This window comes from Anabas testudineus, chromosome 18, assembly GCF_900324465.2.
Source record: "Anabas testudineus chromosome 18, fAnaTes1.2, whole genome shotgun sequence".
NCBI classification, from domain to species: Eukaryota; Metazoa; Chordata; class Actinopteri; order Anabantiformes; family Anabantidae; genus Anabas; species Anabas testudineus.
This window is the reverse complement of record NC_046627.1, coordinates 17,382,797-17,404,358: the sequence shown is the minus strand read 5'-3', so window position 1 is coordinate 17,404,358 and position 21,562 is coordinate 17,382,797. Positions and strand designations below refer to the sequence as shown.

At 40.2% G+C, this 21,562-nt stretch overlaps 1 protein-coding gene across 2 annotated transcripts; it reads left to right on the top strand.

Annotated features, from left to right (window-relative positions):
* Positions 1-131: 131 nt before the first annotated feature.
* Positions 132-15,403, top strand: trmt44 (tRNA methyltransferase 44 homolog). 2 transcript variants are annotated; one of them, XM_026353455.1, is made up of 12 exons: positions 132-189; positions 1,483-1,866; positions 1,950-2,067; positions 2,407-2,626; positions 2,712-2,780; positions 3,102-3,209; positions 4,206-4,277; positions 5,387-5,493; positions 6,714-6,897; positions 7,584-7,914; positions 12,407-12,523; positions 15,015-15,403. In XM_026353455.1, the coding sequence occupies exons 2-12, from the start codon at positions 1,524-1,526 to the stop codon at positions 15,245-15,247; spliced, it is 1,902 nt and encodes a 633-aa protein (XP_026209240.1). In that variant the 5' UTR covers positions 132-189; positions 1,483-1,523; the 3' UTR covers positions 15,248-15,403. The 2 variants fall into 2 exon arrangements, with proteins under 2 accessions (XP_026209240.1, XP_026209241.1); XM_026353456.1 differs by lacking the exon at positions 132-189 and adding an exon at positions 622-716.
* Positions 15,404-21,562: the final 6,159 nt, after the last annotated feature.

Genomic DNA, 21,562 nt, shown 5'->3' with positions numbered 1-21,562 from the left:
CATGTGGCTGTACATGTGAATGCAAACCAGGCAGCACAGCAGAAAGCCAAGCCTGCACTTTGCACTTCCTGGTACAGTATAGTTGCCCCTCCCTGCCTGAATAACTCAACAAACATAGTACATTTCAGCGGAGCAGCCATTCAAAGGACCTTGCAGATGTCAGGTTTCTGAAAACATCATGCAGAAAAGGTGACAAATATATTACACGCTTAATCATAATCATGATGTGAGTGCACATATAATTACACTTATTGTTCCAACTTCTATTAAAGTGTCTCATAAAATGTTTTTGACAATGTGACAGCAATAATCTTACGACACAGTGGGAATTAAAACACACACCAATGATGACTAAGTGACTTTCTTAATGCATCGGACAGATAGCAATCATTTCCAGGATATGATGAACAGCTGAGGCTCCAGGGCAAACGAGAAGTGCACGAGCAGGATGTTAACACATCATCTGCTTTCTTAAATCCAGTCTCAGTTTCATCTTCCCATTCTGGGAATCTGCCTGTGTCTTATTTTGTGTGTGAGATACAGGACAGTTTTCACCTCTCACGCACATAAGTGACAGACAAGTGCTGCCTCAGGGATGGGCTGTGTTCACTATGGGAGTAACTGACATGCTCTTTCAGTGTCTCTTGTGAAATTAGCGCAAGAAGATAGATATATTAAACAATTTGACAGAAGAACAATAAGGAAACATCCCTGAGGTGAGTACAATATGCACTTTGCTGATAATGTGAAGTAAAGGTCAAGTAAACAAATACATGATTAAAAATAAAGCAAGGGCTTGATGGAAATTTAAATCTCAGCAGTGGACCACCATAAAACTTTTTATTCAAACACTTTCTTTTGGTGAAATAGTGAGGAAATTGCTTTCTTAGTGTGACACAATAGAATAATCACAACAACCCACGCACTCTGTTTTGTAGTTAAAGTTACAATTATAAAACGACAGGAAAGAATTTACAATGAACATAAAAATGTTGTCCAAAGTCCATCCAAAAGAATAATAAAGAGATAGAGACAACACAAAAATGGTTCATGACCATGACTATGAGGATTATTTGTTTTGTTTACTTGCTGCAAAATTATATATAATAAATAATATAAACATAAGATAAAGATAAAAAAACACAGCAGTGAGTAACAATATAATAATCATACATTAATCTTTATTTCAGTTTCTAACTATTTATATAATCTAAAAGAAAATAAAGAATATTTAAACCACATTGGCTGCTGATCTAAACCAGACCCTCAGCGCCCTCTAGTGTTCATACGTTGCCTATTTATGACGTTTAACACGTCATCATCCAGCGACATTTTGTTTTCGTCGCGTGTTATCTGTTTTGAACGACATTAAAGCCAAACATTACTTATTTAAAGTGTTATGTTGAACAAATATTAATCCTAAAATACACTTTTTGTTTTACAAAAAATACTAAATTAAAGCGGGAGTCCATTTTTTTTCAGTTTGTAAACACGTGGGTCAGGGTCGTGTGTGATGTTCAACGATGCCAAAACTCTTCGATATAAAGTGTCCCGGAGGATGTAACGCGGGTCCTGAAGGCTTCTGGGCAGCTGTAGATGTGTGGATAAAGAAACCTCATGTCGCAAACAAGCGTCTCTGTGGCGTTAAGGAGACAGACGGTAAAGACGTGGACAGAGAGGACCTGCACTTTTTGTTAAAGGACCCAGAGTCAGAGCTTTCACAGGACGTGTTTTCCTTCCTCCAGTGCGGGATTTCACCTGCACACACACACGGAAAGGACAAACCCTGGCCCTCCACCGTCAGAAGACTTATTCCTAAAGTAAACTGTTATGGGAAGACCCTGCATAAAGATCTCGTCCTGAAAGGTAAGAACTGGACTTTAATTAAAGGCTCCACCAGGATCAGTTTTCTTCTGTGACATTTTTATTTATTTCTTTGTCTTCTCCAGACTTTGACAGACAGCAAGTGACCTTCCTTCCGTATGAAGAGGATTCAGAAGGAGCAGTGTCTCTAAAGAAGGGCAACATTTATCAGATTCGCCTCTGCAGTCATGACTATAACGACTGGTGAGTCTGAAATCATCCTAGCAGAGATACATGCCATTACACTGAATATCTCAGTGTTGATGCTCCTTACACACAAGATCCTTTGTTTGTTTTTAATTATTAGTATTCTAACAAAACTATAAAACACAACACTAGACTGATTTGGATGTAGAACCACGAGTCCTTTGTGTAGGCTTTTTTTCCACACATTCAGTGTTTGACACTGAAATATAGTTAAAAGTAAAAACAGTCAAAGTAGTTAAAATATTAATAAAAAAACAGAACAGGAAAAACATCAGGCACATAATGAGCACACTAATCAACAAAACCATTTTTACATTATCCTGGTTGTGTCTGCAGGTCCTTGGAGCTGCACATCTTGTATCCAGATGCATGGTTCTCCGATGGCGTGGTGTACCCCAAACTGCCCTGGCTCTCTTCAGATCTGCTGCCTAAACTGGTGCGCTGGGCCACGCAGTGTAAGAGCAGCGAGTTCAGAAACACCTTGTCCCTGCTGCCGGTGGAGAAGTACAGCCTCACGTACCAGCAGCTGAAGGACAAGTACAAGGCCATGGTCAAGGTGAAGACTGAGGTCTGGACACGCTCTGAGACGTTGATCCTTTACTGTTTATAGGCTGCATTCATACGTGTTCTTTCTTCTCTAGGTTTGGCCTGAGGTGACGGATCCTGAGAAGTTTGTCTACGAAGACGTTGCCATTGCTACATATCTTCTGGTGGGTTCACAGTGTGGTTGTTAATATTTACATAAGTAGCTCGGTTGTTTTATACTTGAACTGAATAAATGCTGTTTTGCGTCGGACACCTTTAAAATGTCTGAGACCATTTACTTATGTAGTGTCTGTCACATGTGGTCAGTGTCATGCAGCACAGCCGGTTTGACCCATTTAAGTGTGAAAAATTACTTTGTGACTGAGGCTGGTGTTAGCAGCAGCGGCTGGTGTCCGGCTTCAGGTGTAAATTAGGTTTTACAACAATGATTGAACACTGTCTTTACAGTACAGTAGTGCTGAGTCTCTGTCACTGTGCCTGTGCAGGTGTTGTGGGCTGAGGAGCGGGAAGAGAAAGGCCTGACTTCCAGACAATCATTTGTGGACCTCGGCTGTGGAAACGGCCTCCTGGTTCACATACTCACCAATGAAGGGGTGAGTTAGGTGCTAACTGTATGTGTGATATTTCTTTTGGTGATCAGGTCGTGAACAAATTAACCTTTCATATCAACCAATTGTGGATTCAGAGACATTGTTGGTCTTATCTGTGATAAATAATTTGTTACTTGCTGGTTAAACACTTACTGAAAATCAACAAAAGCCTCACAAAGCTGGCTCAACTGAAAACAATTATATAAATCTGTTGAATAATTAATAATCTCTGAATGTATGTAGTTACCGGTACTTTCTAGCACTGTGTATCAGTGTGAGACTAAACATCAGCTAAATGCTAAACACCATCAGATATTATGTGTTTGGTTTTATACTCTAATTATGTAAATATCACAATTCTTCCAACCATTTGATTATAAATAAGTTTAAAATGTGACCTGATGAAAAGTTAAGGGGTCATCACGTGAACATGCGTGTTTAGGTAAAATGTCACTAGTTACTTGTTATTTCCGTTTTGACTGTGACTTTGGAACTGGGAATTTAAATTTTAGTCTCTAAAATGTCAAAAGTAGTTAAGAAAATATGGCTTTTACTATTATTTATTATAAAATCTTTACATTTGAGACCTGGAACCAGCAAATATTTTTTATTGATTAATGTAGTAAATGTTGCAGTTCTAGTCTGGAGGGTCATGCTAATAGCTTAATTTGAGGAACATTCACCACAAAGTTTCTACTGGGAATTAGAAAGGAACAAAATTAACTTGATCAACAGCCTGTTGTTAAATGTTGGCTGCTCTGAGCCAGAGTTTTTTCTTTTGTCCAAATCATCACCGGCAGCTTAATCAATGACATGGGGATGGTTGGAGCCCAGCTGAGGGGATTCACGCGGTAAATTTACACTTCCATGCTGCCCTCATCGCCAATCAAAAACTGGATCAGATGTAATTGAAATAGCACAAAAGAGTTTGTCACAGTGTGAATGAGGCTGCGGGCGATTAGCTGCTCACCGTTACATCATCTTCTACATTATCCGCAGCACCCTGGTAAAGGCATCGACGTTCGTAGGAGGAAGATCTGGGACATGTACGGCCCCCAGACTCTGCTTGAGGTGAGTTATCTGAGCATTAAGAAGGTGGATTAATTGTAACCATATTCTAGTTTTTAATTGGTGTTATTATCTTTTCACGTCACATGACGTAGGTGTCTTTTGAGCTGCCCTCTTACTGGCACTACTAAGTTATACTTGGATTAATGAGGGAAGATATAGTTCACTTTTAAACAGTTTGAGCTGTTGATTCTTCTCTTACTGAGACACAGATGCTGAATTTTGTGCGTGACTAATTAATTTCAATTAAAGCGTGCACGTGAGTTTGTTATTTCACCAAACCACCAAGAACTTCATGACAGCTTTTGTGTGAAGGTTGAATTGAAAAAGGAAAGTTGAAAAAGTTTTCCCACGTTGGTCCTAATTAACTTTAGCAATCCTATCTTATCTTATTTCAGATAGGGAAATCCAAAACACTCAGTTACCTAGCAACGATGCTGCTATTTTGCAAGTTATTCTCATTGAAACGTAGAGTAGCTCTATATAACTGTATGTAAGTCGCACCACTAATTGCTGTTGCCACCTACGTTAACATGCTTGAAAGGGGGAGCTGAGATACAGTAGATTTGCTATGTTGGCCGCTTGAGTTTTAAAATCTCCGGCTGCACAACAGCTGAGAGAGCTCCATGTGGCAGGATCATGGCCCAGAGTAGCCTGTAGCTACTGATGTGCGTTTTATCATCAACACATTGTTAGTGTCTGCCATAATCTGCCGTGAGCCCCTCTGTCATTCAGAAACACCTTCTCATTTTGTCGTATTCAGGATTTTAAGAAGTTGGGAAGCTTGTGTAGTACTTCTCCTACTAAGTTGGATAGGAACACTGACGTAGGAAACCTCTCTTAAATCTAATTACTGTGCTTAACAGACACTTCTGCAGCTTAGGACGTTTCTGTAATGTGGCCCCAGCAGCCTTAAATGGCGATTGATTAAGTTAATGACCAAACCTCACCTCCTCTTGGAACAGGTTTTATTTGTCAGCCTGAAATAAGTGATGGACTACTTGTTGGTGTTAGGACATAGAAGTTTTTTTTTTTAGGCAGTTTTACATTAAATTATTCAGAATCAAATCATGTTCTAAGCTCTTGTGCTTTCTGGGTCTTTGCTATTTCAGGAAAAGGCAATTACACCCAGTGAAAGCTTCTTATTCCCGGGTACAGACTGGCTGATTGGGAACCACTCGGACGAGCTCACACCGTGGATCCCCGTTATAGCAGCCAGGCGAGTCATCAGCAGACATAATCTCACTCTGCGCCTCAAGTGCCAGCTGATCTCTCCAATTTGGAATAACATTATGGGCAGAGGGGGGCATGTGTGAATGTGTGTTCCTGTGCATGTCAGCTAACAAGCATGTGTTTATTAGGACAAACACCTGATGGCAATGTGGAGCCTCGGTCAGAGAAATAACAGATGATAATCCTTGATAATGGGTTGTTGTTTCCTGTGTGCTGAACCGTTTCAGTTACGCAACCTTAAAAGCAGTTTGGAAAGTACTAAATCGAACATAAGTAGCACTGAAGAATTCTAATCATTGAATTAGTTTTAACAGTGAACACTTGAATGTGTTATCAAGTCCAGTTAACTTTATTTTCCATGTGCAGAGATACACAGACACATGTACATGCAGATAGGATTTAGTGCACGGTTCTCTCAGTTTCAGAAAAATACCTAAGTAACTAGACAAACCAATACAACAATAGGCAACTGAAGATGGGAAGAAAATTTTCCACATAAGATGAGAGGACTGTTGATCCAGTACGAGGCAACATAACCCGAGAAAAAGCTTAATTAATATCAAGATAAAGGAAAATACTGATATTGTGCTGAGAAGGACATGTTTTGAAATACACTGTATGTGATATCCTAATAAATAACATCAAAATAGAAAAGGTGGAATTATTAAATGGATGGCAACACTTGAACATTTCCTAGAGGTGAGGTAAAATAAATTGATCAATTGCAGGAAATTTTAGTATTTCCCTGAAGAAACGAATGCCTATACACACAAAAACATGTCATATCATATTACTGTATTTGTCCAACACATTATTAACTTATATTTTTCTTCTTTATCAGAAATGCATGTATTTTTCAGCTTTGTTCTTGCTCTAGTTTTCTTGAATGTTACATTTCCTTTTAGATTATAGTGATTTTCATTAAAAATGTTTTTTACAATGTTAGTAATGTATTTAATGTATTGTAGCTTTATATCATTTCAATATCTGATATTACAGAGAAACACATGCTTGTAATAACAGTTTATTATTTACTTTTATTTCTCAGACACAGAATATCCAGCTGTATTGTTGAGTTCATATTTCACTTTATTATTTAAGCATCGTTTCCAGCATCGCTTGTGATTAATTTATGACACAAAAACTGAACTGCATTTAGTCTTTGATTATGAACAGTATCTATTTCTGTTTGCTCTCACACTGTAGGTCGTCTTACTCCTGCCGTTATTTCGTCCTTCCCTGCTGTTTCTTTGACTTCTGTGGAAAGTACCAGAGACGCCAGTGTAAGAAGTCTCAGTACAGAGAGTACATCGACTTTGTCGCTGAGGTCAGTCACGTCTGTGGCTTCGTCACTGAGGAGGACTGCCTGAGAATACCGTCCACCAAACGGGTAGGCTCAAGACGTCAGAGCTCAGCGACATCATCATCATCATGTGTTTGATTTCCTAAATTTAAAAGTTTTTTTTAATCTTTTGTGAGAAAATACAAAAAGAAAACAAAACCTCTTCCTGTTCTTCCAACAGCTGCAGCTGTACAGTACATCTCTGCCTTATCTCTACTCGATTCTCATTTAGTAAAGACAGACTGAAATAAACCAAGTCTTTATTGTTCCCAAAAGGACATTTGTTTCATAGCTGGTAGGCATTAATAGTGATGATACACATGGACGCATGAAATAAAAAGAGCTAGTATTTACTGGGCTTTATTGTACTGGAATCAGTTTGTTGATAAATGCAAAAGCTGCTCGAAAAGATTTTTGTTTGTTTCACACAGGAGCACTTTTGGAAGATAAACATAGAGCTAATTAGATGCTTTCTGGAAAGTTGTTTTTTTAATTATTCACAAGGTTACTGAGTTTTCTGAAAAAATAATTAAGTTAATTTCCCTAAAAATCAGCGGACATCTCAAAAATTAACTGTATTGTGTTGCCATTACTGTCATTATCTTGTTTGGTCAATAGTAACTCACTTATTGCCAATAAGAGGTAACTGAAGTCGGGGTAATAATTACATTTCTGCTTTTAAAAGTTTTGGGTCTCATTGCTCTGACCGCTGCCTCCACCTTTTCTTACTGCAGGTGTGTCTGGTAGGAAAGTCGAGAAACTACGAGTCGTCCGCTGAAGCTGAGGCAGAGCAACAAAGAGCTCATTACATCCAGAGCCGCCACACCACCTCTGGGGTCATAGTTCAAGGGTCAGACGTCACAAAACATGTGACGGACAGTGACAGGACCCCAGGGAGCATCTGGGGAGCCGGGTTCCAGCCCAGAGACAAGGTTGAAACTGTTCGAAATTGCGCCACTCTCCCCAGGGACTTTGTTGACGGAGTAGTCCTGCACGTTGCTAATGTTCTTCTGGCAATGACCAAAAGTGACGATGGGCGGTCCTCCAGTGACTGGAACCCAGGAGGTAAAACACAACACAACAGCGAGTAAACGTCAGAGATAAACAAATCGCACCACATTTACAAAATTGTCTGTGAAGTATCCTGATCCAATGTCATTATGTCTACACGCTGTAGCTATAAACTTTTGACTTTAAGCTTGTTTATTTGATTAGAACTAAGCATAGAAAGGCTGATATTCAACACTGTAAAGCTACAATATGTGTTTGTTTAATTAGCTTTCGCCCACATTTTAGCTAGTTCGTTAGGTAGTTGAGCCTTATTTTGATTATTTCCATGGGTCATAAGAATCAAATCAAAGTGTTTTTCTCTTTGCTGTTAATATTTATTTCTAAACTACTTGAGTAGAAAGTGAGATGTAGTTAGTGCAATCCACTAAGTTTAAGAAGGAGTTGAGTTGCTGCCTCTGAAGTTGTTGGACAAAAGAGTTACTTGATGGCTCTGTGTTTTTCTGTTTCCAGTCAGCTAGCTTTGTGTCTACCGGACAGATACATGAATGGTAGTAATCTCATCTACAGTATCTCTCTGCAAAAAAATAAGCCTGTTTAAAAATGTTATGATGAAATATGTAGGTAATCAGTTTTGCCTTTGTAGGGCAGTGTAGATGTAACTGACAAACCACATTTACTGCCAGTACCTGAAAATTCATTTCTGGACCCCCCGTCTGATACTCCCACCATCAACCTTTCCAACCCATCACTTCTGCATCAGTCGGAAGAGCCTTCGTGACACAGAGCGAGGCCTCTTTAAACTCCGCATCTCACCCTCTGCCAGCCATTTCCTGCGCCACATGCCACACACCACATATGCGCACTGTTTCACTCACACACCACCCACACATCACCTTTGTTGACACCTCTGCACCCTCGCTGCCACACAGACACACACAATATGAATGAGATTAGGAGATGAGGACTGCTGTGATTAAAACATAAAATTCTCTGTCAGGGTGTCGGTGATTAAACCTTAGGTAGAAAATATGAGGGAGAGTGAATAAATGGAGGCTGTTTCTCTGTATAAAGATGACTGGATGAATAATGCACAACCATGTATGATTTATGCATGAGTATGCATTTGAATGAAGGTATTCCTTCCACTTATCTGCTGTGTAAGAACAAAAGGTAAATTCAGGGTGGGCAAGCCTATATTGAATAGATCCAGGAGGGCGTCAGAGTCAGCAAAACACCTTTGAGGTTTAGTTTGTCTTCATTTTTAATACGTCTGTTAAGAATACAAGGATGTTGATATTATAATTTATTCATATTTGATATTAAGGTGATAAGCAGATTCCTGGTTAGGGAGTTTTGATAAACATATTTATCTTTTGCTCCTGAGTTCTTGTTGCAAGTACAGACAGATCTAGAAAACACACGTTTAGCTCATAAACTAACAGGAACAAACTGTTTTCTGCTACAAATAAATAAAAAAGAGCTTTAAGTTAAAATAACGCTGTGAAAGTGACGACCTGACACTTACAATACCAAGATAGTCGTCCTAGACTTTATCCTAAGAAAGATTTTGTTTAATATATATGAGCATATATATATTCTTTTGCTTTCTAAATTTGAACGAGTGATGAAAGAAGTACTCACATCTTTTACGTAAGTAAAAGTATCAAAATGTATTATAAGTAAAAAGTCCTGCGTTCAAAACTTGCGTAAAAGTGTATTTGTAGCGAATGTACTGAAAGGATCAAAAATGCACCTCATCAGTATTATGCTGTTATATACAGAATAATGTTTGATTGACGTTACGTACTTGTGCATAAACACAAGTATGTTTTCAACCCAATACACTACTGTATTCTAGTAGTGTAGTGATTTGCCTTGGTTTTTGTTTTTCTGAGGTTTGGGACTTTTAAAACACAGGTGACCTACACTCTGTACTGTCCCTGAACGCCTCACAACAAACACCTACACTCGCATAAAAGACTATAAAAAAAGCACTTGAGGTTACTTAGTTACTTTCTGCAGCCTGTTTTGATCTTTATTATTCAGCCTGTAGATTTTAGATTTATTTGTCTATGATGCGTTGAGCACAAGGCACAACATTTATTTGCCAAATTAAACTAGCACAAGATGTATTGTTTTGATATTGGAGCTAGCATCACAAATGTAACACTAGCAGCACTAGTTTTACTGATGTTCCACCGTACGTCGTGACTCCAGATAGTGCAGTTTTAAGTTAAGTTACTAATTCATGGGGTGCTGTTCTGCTGACTGGCTTCATGTGGTTATGTAATCACACTGAGAACAAAAGTAGCTGTACATCTAATGCACAACACTGAAACTCCAACAGAGGTACAGCAAGTCAAAAACCCATCTAGTGTAAATGTTGTTTATACTATTCCAGTGTGTCCATTGTAATTTATAAACAATTTGCATGGAAGAGGGAGTGGGTGAGAGTGGGTACGGTGTGTGATTAGAGGGTGGACGCCTCGCATCACACCTTCAGCCACCTAGTAATCATCCTCCACACCTGCTGATTTTAAGCCCACTACCTGTATGCTAATTATTTAATGTATTAAACATCAGAAAACAGTCAAAATGCTTCTCACAGTTTCTTCAAATGCAGCCACAGATTCAAATTTCATGCTTTGTCCAACAGCCCCAGAACTGAGGATATTAAATATGAGTCGATGAAAACCAGCAGATCTTTGCATTTGCTCTTACAAGCAGAATGTTTGCTCTAAATTTTATTGGAGTGGGATTCAAGATTCAAAGAACTTTATTAATCCCAGAGCGAAATAGCTTTGGCTTGTACCAGCTGCTCTGCTCACAAAAGAAAGGGAAAGGGAAGAAGAACAGTAAAAATAGAAAAACAAGGAAACATCTGTCAGTGAGGATTCGAGCGATGAATCCATGAGGTGTAACACAATCACAGGTAGTTCCACATTTTGTTTGCTTGTGACCATTTTATAACGAAGATATATGTTTGTAAGCTTTGATGTTTCATTTAAATAGTTTTTAAGGTCCTGAAAACCTAAAACTCAGTTTAAAACATATACAACTGAAACAGGCTCAATTTAACATTACACCTGTAGTTTATAGGTCACTGGAAATGATCATTTTCAAATATTTTATTCACCACTCAGCAATTTCAGAACTGATTTTCCTTCACTCAGCCTGACTCTGATTTGGCCTGAGCAGCAAAAACAATCCTCCGCAACAAGCAATTAATTGCTGGTGATCCTTTCCACAGGGGACATTCAACATTACAACTGTACATAAAGCCGAGCCATTAATAACGGTCTAAGCCTGGTCTTAGTCCAAGCAGAGTCTGATCTGTCAATACTGCCCTTCTTCCATTAATCCCCATTAACACTGTAGGCAGTAAAGGGCGACTCTAAGCAGCGTGTAGATATTATATTAAGGCTGGATCTCCCTTGTGTCTGGGCTGAGACACGGCAGTCTGCTCAGTTTCACGCTCACAGCACACGACTGAGTTTGGCTGTGAAAGTGTCTGTGAATGTGGGAGTGTGCTGCATATTTTTTGCATTAACTAGTTACATTTGGGATATATTTTGGGTGCACAATATGTTTTCCTTTTTTTTATTTTTTTAGATATAGATCAACTGCAACCATCATAGGTCAATGTATAGTTATAGATGTACAGTGAAACTAGAAATCAATAAGCAGAAGCTACAAATATCTATTTGACCAACTGAACTTGAATCGGAGGAAAACACAACATATTTCATGGTGAAATTTTCCCATATCCATTAATCTCTAAGCCACCGGGGTTTGCCTGAATTGCCACCAGAGATTTGGTGTAAAAGTACAATGAAGATCGCATTAAGATGTCTACAGATTTAGGTCAAATATTGTTATCAAACGGCACAAAGGGGCATTAGAAATCCTGTGCCGGTTCCCTCTCCGATATGTCAGAGAAAAGAGGAGGAAGATTGTCATTTGTACAAACCAAAGGTCAGCCCTGATTGAATTCTCTTCTGGGAAAAAAGGGCAAAGCCAGAAATACCGTAAATCTCATGACATGGAACTCAGAGGCGGGGTCCTGAGAGCACAAAGGGGTACGTCATTTATCTGCTTATGATTCGCTAAACTCAGAGCTTAGAAGTTTATCCCTCACTCCCCTTGTTTGCTCTTTGGTATCTAAAATTACTGTCCCGGTGGGAGAGTGACGGCAAGGAGTCATGCTCTCCGACGGCCAGTGGGAGATGCAGTGGTGAGATGCATGCTCGTTGCCGTGACAGCTTGCTGGAGCAGCTTTTTCAGTTTTCATACTTCACAGCCCTGACTAACACTGACATACAGCGAGTGGAAGTGTTTTTGTTTTTTTTTTCTATCCTGTAGAAAGTTCTGTATTTAGACATCGACTCAAACCAATCAGCTTTATCGGATGCTGTCTTCCTATTCTGTAAATAATTTCTGTGCCTGCCTGAAGCAGTGTGTGCACTGTATTGATGAAAGTAACATTGAAAGACCTCCTCCTGCTCCTTTGTCTGTCTTATCTTTCATCATTTTTCCTCGTCTCCAGGCAGTCTCTCTGTGAGTGAAGTGGCCAGGCTGTTAAAGCAGGAAACCCTACAGCTCCTGAAGAAAGAGTGTGGAGGCCTCCAGACGCTGCTCAGGAACAACCACCAAGTCTTCAGAGGTAGCTGGACTCCACTTTTTTTCTGCACCTGGTTTGAAAACATATATTTCCAAGTGCAATTAAAGCTATTTCTTGGCTGAACATGCAGAATAATAGGGAAAAAAATAAAAGCCTAACTTACTAGTTAGGATTTTGGTTACAGTTGCAAGAAAAAGTATGTGAACCCTTTGGGATTACGTGGAGTTTTGCATGAATTGGTCATAAAATGTGCTCCGATCTCCATCTAAGTCACAACAATAGAAAAACACAATCTGCTAAACAAACATTATAAGTTTTTATTGAACATAACATGTAAACATTCACAGTGCAGGGTGGAAAAAGTATGTGAACCCCTAGCCTAATGACTTCTCCAAGAGCTAGTTGGAGCCAGGAGTAAGCCAACCTTCAGTCCAATCAGTGTGATGATATTGGATGTGTTGCTGAAAGCTGTCCTGCCCTTTAAAAATGCACACCAGTTTTGGGTTTACTGGTTTCAAGAAGCACTGCCTGATGTGAACCATGCCTCGCAGAAAAGAGCTCTCAGAAGACCTACGATCAAGAATTGTTGACTTGCATGAAGCTGGAAAGGGCATCTCTGGATCAGCTCTAGCCTGGCTTCGGTCATACTTGTCCGAAAGAACCTTTAAGGTATCCTGGCAGGGGCGTGTCTCTGACTCTCATAACCTCTCCACCGGTGTACCGAGGAAAACTGTTCAGCTAAGTGATCCCACGATGGTGGAATGAGCTGCCTATCTCTGCACGCTCAGCCACCTCACTTTCAATCTTTAAAAAACTGCTGAAAACAGAACTCTTCCGCATCTTCCTTTGCACTTAAAAAAAAAACAAAAATAATTCTACCCTTTCTTTCTAACATCTCTTGAAACAGAAACACTTTTTCGATAGCACTCTGCTTTGATGTTGTTTCTCCTTGACTTAGATTTTGTTTGCTTGTTCCTCACTTGTAAGTCGCTTTGGATAAAAGCGTCTGCTAAATGACTAAATGTAAATGTACAAAAGTATCTCCAAAAGCCTTAATGTTCATGTGTCCGCGGTAAGACAGACTGTCTACAAATGTAGGAAGTTCAGCACTGTTGCAACTCTCCCTAGGCGTGGTCATCCTGTAAAGATGACTGCAAGAGCACAGTGCAGAATACTGAATGAGGTAAAGAAGAGTGTCAGCTAAAGACTTACAGAAATCTCTGGCACATGCTAAAATTATTGATGACACGTCTACAATAAGGAAAACATTAAACAAGAATGAGAGTACATGGGAGGACACCACGGAGGAAGCCATTGCTGTCAAAAAAAAATATTGCAGCACGTTTGAAGTTTGCAAAAGAGCACCTGGATGTTCCACAGCACTACTGGCAAAATATTCTGTGGACAGATGAAACCAAAAGTGAGTTGTTTGGAAAAAACACACAACACTATGTGTGGAGAAAAAGCAGCACACCAACATCAAAACTTCATCCCCACTGTAAAACATGGCAGAGGGAGCATCATGGTTTGGGGCTGCTTTGAGTTTATCAAGACATTTTGCAGGAAAACGTAAGACCATTTGTCCCCAAATGAAGCTCCGCAGAGGATGGGTGATGCAACAGACAATGACCCAAAGCATACAAGTAATTCAACAAAACAATAGCTTCAACAGAACAAAATACACCTTCTGGAGTGGCCCAGTCAGAGTCCTGACCTCAACCTGATTGAAATGCTGTGGCATGACCTTAAGAGAGCCATTCACACCAGACATCCTAAGAATATTGCTACACTGAAACAGTTTTGTGAAGAGGAGTGGTCCAAAATTACTCCAGATCGTTGTGCAGGTCTGATCTGCAACTACAGGAAACGTTTGGTTGAGGTTATTGCTGCCAAAGAAGAGTCAACTAGTTATGAAGTCCAAATGTTCACATACTTTTTCCACCCTGCACTGTGAATGTTTACATGTCATGCTCAATAAAAACATGAAAACATATAATGTTTGTGTACTATTATTTTAAGCAGACTGTGTTTTTCTATTGTTGTGGCTGAGATGAAGATCAAATTACATTTTATGACCAATACATGCAAAACTCCACGTAATCCCAGAGGAATCGCATACTTTTTCTTGCAACTGTACTTAAATGGGGTTTAATATCTTAGACCATTCTTATACTAGCATCATCTAGACTCAAAGAGTGTTTCTACAAATATTAGGGACTGTGAAGAGACAACATGCAATCAGGAAAAGCTCTGTTTTCAGACTACTACTGTCTCCTAATCACAACATGCCACCGTCTCTCTGTAAATGTAAGATATTTCCTAACACTGTTGCTCATCTTTTGTACTGATGATTCAGCCAGGAGAGTTTCATTGTGTGTGGCATGCAGAAAATAAACCGGGTGTTTTACTGCTGGAACTCTGGATGCCACAAATAAGTCCTCCGCTGTAGAGGAACAGCCTTATTTGTAGCACATTGAGGGAGCACCTTATTTTAAGGAGGTCTGTCATTCCTCTCTCTTCCCTTTTCTTTCAGTGGAAGGAGGGATGGTGAATATAAGGGACTGGCGGGACAGGAAATCCTTCATGTCAGTTGCCAAAGGGAAACCTGTTGGCTCTGGTGCAGTAAAAACACGTCTCTGCTGGTTTCACACCCACCACCCTCAGGGCTGCCCTTTGCAGACCGAACAGTGCGGCTTTGCTCATGGACCTGAGGACCTCCGCCTATCCACCAGACCTCTGAAGAAGAGGAAAACAGATGCTTTTTGATTGGCTCCTTCCTCCTGAACACCAACCCAAGCACCTGCTGAAAATTAATTTTAAATGAGTTGTTTAATTTTCTTTTTTTCTGTTTATGCAGTAAACGTTACCAGTTCAGTTCAGTTCTGGTAGCTGCTTTATATTAAAGTGCTGAGCTATCTGCTGTCTTTTCTTCTTTATTTAAAGAGAGACCGATTTACAAGTGAGGCAGAAGGCAAAGGCAGGGTAAGCGTAAGGAGGTCATGCCTAAGCACCCCTACTGGAGGTAGACTACAGCCAGGAATCAAACCCCAGTCTTCCGCATGGAGGGAGCGTCGATCTTACTACTACACTATCCAAAGTCACCTCAGATGGGGACTTTGAGGTTCACAGACGGGGCGGTGGATAAAGACCAGGCAGCATTTGAACAAAGTAAATGTTAGCAGTATGAATTATTTGTTGGTCGGAGTAGAGAGGTGAGCTGCATGTCGTCCCCTCTGGATAGAGGCTCACTGCTGTGTCTCTCTCACACAGTTTGCCCTCACCCCTCACCCTGTGGCTCAAATGTCAAACGGTAAAACCCACACAGGGAGTGTAGCAGGGCGATGAGAAGAGGCTCCTCGTGTTTTTGTTTTGTTTATGTTCAAATGAGTCCAAATCTTTTCCCAGTAACAATAGAGTTTTACCAAAAACACACGTTGCTTAACAATGCGCTGCGGGCAGGTCTCTCATTAAATTATAGGAGTTTAGTGACATTTGGAGCCACAAACTGTGGCTGTTAACTCAAACTGTGAGGAAAAGAAAAAAATCTTCTCAACTCTTTTGAATCCAATTAAAAACATGAAATATTAGTAAATTGACTTTATTTAATAAGTCAAAAATAGACACGATGTACACAATTTAAACTTAATATATCACCGCATTTATTTCTAACAGATTGGACTTGGTATTTTAATCATCACACTACAACACTAAGACACTTCAGGGTGATTGTGAATCAGTTTTACCTGCTTTGGTACAAATCAAAGTGACAACAGATGTTATGGAGAAGCAAATCAGGGTGACCCCCAAATACGAAATAGTTTTACATGTGGTGGCCACAGAGAAATCTCTCTTATCCTTCCTGACTGAACATGAGGGAACTGCAGCCCTGTCATATAGTCCAGAAGGGCAACAACCCAGCAGCAGGACCGATATCTCCTCCTTTGTGCAATGAAGAACTGTTGGAGCACTATTTACTGTAGTAGTACTGTAGTAGGTACAGTACACCTCCTACTGGTGTTCATCTTTCTGACCAAACTGCCAGCACGCTTGGAGCGATGCCCTAATTCGGATCTGGGAGCAGTGCTTCTACGTATGTAGGGGCCTATAAGCACTGAGACACATTATGAGTTGCTGTGAGGAAATTCAAGCAGCTTGAATTAGCTTTTGATTTCAAACTTTATCTTCACGTTCAGATTTTCACTCCCCATTTTGTCATGAACAATTAGTAAAATCTAAACTCGAACTTATTTTATCTTTAATATTTGATAGTATATAGTATATAGTATTCCATGAGTGTAAAGAGCCACAGCACCCATTTGAAGAAAACGAGACCAAACAATCAATCAAACAGTGAATCTCGTCTCAGGTAGCAGCTGTGTGTCGTAGACACTGAATCCTTTCCATGAATTCCCTATTCCGACAGTAAAAATCCATACCGTAGCTGAAACGATCCTCTTATGGTTAGTTGTTACACGTTAGCAGCTTGTAGTTTCCCATACTATCTCCTGGATATTAATATCCCCATCGATACTGATCATTGATGAAAGCGTGTATGTGCTCATTCTGACCACAGGTTCAATACAGAGAGATGAAGCCTGCATAGTTTTCTGGGTAATCGTGAGCTTGAGCATTTAGCAGTGATGAAAGGCCATTCGGGCATAAATGATGCTTCAGCTGTGATGAACTGTAAACTACAGGGGACTGAATGTCCTGTTTTGACAGGCAGCACTCAGTCACAACAGCTACTGTATGTGTGGGTTTTAACGACCAGTTTAAATAATTTCACTCCCCCCCCCCCTTGTCATTATGCTCTCTGGAAGAAATCAATGCATGAAAATAGTCCTGCTGCTGCTGCTGCTGCTGCTGCTCCTGCAGAGATCACCCGATCCAATTGACCTGTTGCCCTAAATTTAACTGCTGAGAGGGTGACGTGGCTGAGGAGCGAGGAGATCACCTGCAGAGTTCACCCCCCCCCCCCCCCCCTCCCTCCAGCTCCACACACACTTGGCAGCCTCTCCTATTGTGACCTCTTGACCCCGGCCCTTCCTGACCGACTGTCGTCCAATAAGTCATCGTTATGGCTCTGTTTATGGACGTCTTGCACTGCTGCTCTGGAGAGCAGGGGAGTTGATCCAGAGATGGCAAAATGATGGGGGGGGACGTAGGTTGGGTCTGCTGCCGGCCCAACCTACGTCACCGTGCTGAAAACAACTCCTAAAATCTAAAATCATCTCACTCCTCTAGCTGAAAAGCACCCAGTCACAAGTGAGTTGGCGATTCAGCTTATTTGGGAGTTCATTCAGCCTTCCACACTCTGGTCCTTGATGAGCGCTGATAACTTGTCCGTTTTATTGAGGATAGATCTAACATCCCCATAACGATGGACGACACACAAACATGATACCTTCTTTATTTTCATCAGTGCTTCACTCCAGCACTGCACCTGCGCCTCCTCAGCTCCTGGTGGATTTCAGGTCTCCTGGTGGATTATATATGATGTATAGATATAGTTTGGCTGCAGCAGCACCTGTACACCACCTGGCGGTTTTCGTATTGTTGTATAACGTTATACTGAAAAGAACATGTAATATGTCATATGATATTTGAAATAATAAATCAATGTTAATGTCTGAATATTGGGTTTGCTAGAGAAACAGAAAAATAAGTTACTGTGCGAATATTTTAAGGTTTGTTTTTTTTTTCAAGTTGACAGCTGCACCACATTTCCAGACAAAAACGTATTGCAACTTATTGCATTAGGGATTAAAATGATAAACTGTGAACTAGCGTGGCCTTATTTTAGTTAATGTTATTCAGTGACTGGGGAGGAGGAGGCTAACAAACACAGCTTCATCCCTGGCTACAAGCCAACGCGTTTCCCAGCCAGTAACACAGCAGACGTGCTCTTCTGGTGGAAAACTATGTGAATCATGTGAAGTATGTAAACAGATTGTTTCCCTTTAAAGTCATTCTGTCTTACATAACGTTTGACTATCTCATACAGTCCACAGCCTGAGAGATGAAGTGAGGACACGGGGACAAACAAAAGGAGACAGAATAAATGAATCCCCATGTTTGAAATCCAGGCCTGGGATAAGTGGCTGCATCTGTTTGCCTAAGCTAACATCTTTCCTCATGCTTCATTCATTGTGGCATCACGGGGCTCGATAATACAACGTCTCCAAGACATTATTTGGACGTAAAGACATTTCTCTCAGCAGATCCAACCACGTAGGACTCAAACACTGACAGCTGTCGCTGCAATGAGTTCTTTTGTTTTAGAAAATCATCTTTTTATCCTCTATTATTTGAGTTCTCTGGAGACTGGAGTCGTTGCAGTTTAATATTTTGAGTCAATATCTAGGTTTAGGTCTACTTTCTGTTTTCCCTCAGTGGATCCTTCTCTAAACCTGTTGTTACGACTGTCAGTCTTAGTTTTCTTAGTGACAAATTCACTGCTTGCCGATGTGGTCTGAAAACAAAGAGCACAGTTCTTGGTCCGAGCATAATGAGTAAAAACACAAGTTGAGACTATTCTAATGTAATCCTCCCTGGATCCTACGTGCTTGGACAAATAAGCCAGTACGAGGTAGCATTACAAGCATTTAGCATGACAAGAGAATTGGCCTTTAGAATAAGGACAAAAAACTAAATTAACCAAACAAAACATGTGTTAGATGTAGTGTAATGCTCCTGCTGCTTGTAGTTTTGGTTTGAAGAGGTTGAAAAATCAACTTCTTGCTGTTTATGTTGGGTTTATGACCTTTTTAGGACTCTGCTACTGAACAATGACACAGAAACACCACTAAGAGACATAAAACATCCTCAAACACGAGTTTAAATAGATGCATAACTATGAAAAAAATACCTCAAAGTAGCACAAAACAACGACCTCCCCACCTCTGCATGCAAAAAAAAAAAAAAAAATCTTAAAAAATAAATAACTAAATGTAAATGTCTACAGCCACAAATGCATCACTTCAGCAGGAGGAATCCCGCACTTCACCTGTGATGCTTGATCTTTCAAAGCTTTGCAGATTTGCAGTAAATTAATTAAACACAGGTTACAGTACTGTACATAGACACGTGTGTGATTCTTAAAATTGTTTCCAAATCCAGAGCTCTTAAGCCTTGTGTCTGCAGCATTTGATGTGAGGTGTTTGTAGAGTTGCTCCATTAGTATTCAGCATCATGCCATAAAAGCCGAATGGCTTTTGTGACTAAGTCTCCTCCTCGTAGGAGAACAGATTAGTCATCCTGGATGACTCTGACCTGCTATTATAAATTAACAAGATATCGGTGAGTCACTAGGTGATTTGATGTGGCGTTGCCATGTGTACTAAAACAAAAGGTGAAGAGATGTTCTTTTACACAACCCTCAGTTTGTGTTCATCTTGTTGGACTTTAGAGTGATTTCAAAAAGTGCAAGACGTTGGTAGTGGATCTACACTTTGAAACAAATAGCATCTAGCTGTTTTTAATGGGAATATCTCTCTGTCTTAAAACGATATTAGACTGAAACAGAAGCTTTTGCATAATTACCACCAGCTAAAGTTGTTATGGTGAGCATATCAGCAAACACTTACTAAGTACGTTGTCTTGATGTTGAAAGTGCCAATAAAATGTGTGATAAGAAGCCAAAGAGATGAGAACTCCCACAAACTTTTTCTTTAACTGACTTGAAAATCAACCTCCTGTAAGAGGATTTCCAGCAGGAGAAAAGTCCACGACACGCTTGAAATCCTCTCTCGCTTGAACTTTGAGAAGTTGAGGATGATATTTTCTTCCATGCACTCGATCGATATTTTAAAGCTGACAAACGGATGGCCACAGCAGATAAGCCTTGTTTTTTTGTACTTTACCACTCACGGTGTTGTACTGTACCCGCAGGAGACCACTCTTCACCCACACCACCCCCTGCCTCGACCTTTCCCCCGTCACCCGAGTAAGTTCAACCCGGTGGGTGACACCAGATAAGGCTGTTATGACTCTCCGGCTTCCACGACTTCCTCCCTAGGAGCTAGAAAGACAAACAGAAAGATGGAGTTTGTTTGGAAATATTTCCATTTGACATTTCACCGTTCAACATGTACTTCATTTGAAATTCAAAAAAGTTTAGCATTGTGCCTTCACCAGTGAAGAGCTGCCAAGCATGGATGGTGCCAGAGCTGCTAATACACATGGGCCGAGTCCGATTTACACAGAGGTATAGTCAGAATTAGTTTGCTGCACGTTTGCTGATTTATCTGCCTTAATAAATCATAACTAAATCACACCTGAGAGATTTTTTTTCCTCACACAACTGTCACATTTTCTAACAGACTGATCCACAGCATCTAAATAGATTTTTATTTTTTTTTTACCAGTTGAAATGACCACTTGGGAGCCAATCCAGGGAATTAATGTTTGATGAGATGGTAATCTAATACTGTGTACTACACAGATGCAATTCCTCACAGCGTGTGAATTGTGTGTTGCAGTCCCTCCCTTCTCTCCCACTGCTGATCAGATCAAAAATATGCAGTAGATTCTTCAATGCAGGGTTCAGGGCGGGGAGTGTTAAGGCCACATGTTTCTTCACATATATCTTTAATCCTTTCTAAACTAAACAAGGAGTTTGTGATTGAGGAAATTTGACAACATGCAAGCTCACACCAGCTGCAAAGGTTCAGAGCAGCATGCTGCTCTCTTTGTTGGTTTAACTCCATTACTGCATCAGCAGCATCAGGGATAAATAATCAGAGATGGCGCTTTACTGATGTGTTGTGGTGCTTTCACTCTGAATGCATCATCTTGTTGCACGCCCACGGGTTCAGTTTATCCAGTTTTTGTTACAAATTCACATTTTTAGACCAAGTATCAGTGGTGATGCTGTTGGTGTTGGCAGTGATACAGTAAATGAAAGAGAAAGGGCTGTTTATGTGAGCAAATAGTTCTTGAACTTTAGAAAGAGGGAAAAAAAACAGGACAGGAAATCATCCTGACAGGGGAATTGTTCTCCGAAAGAGCCAGAAAGAGAGATGGAGGTGAATAAAACGTGATTTTAAAAACTATGGGCAGAAAAGGGGATTTTGCAACCTC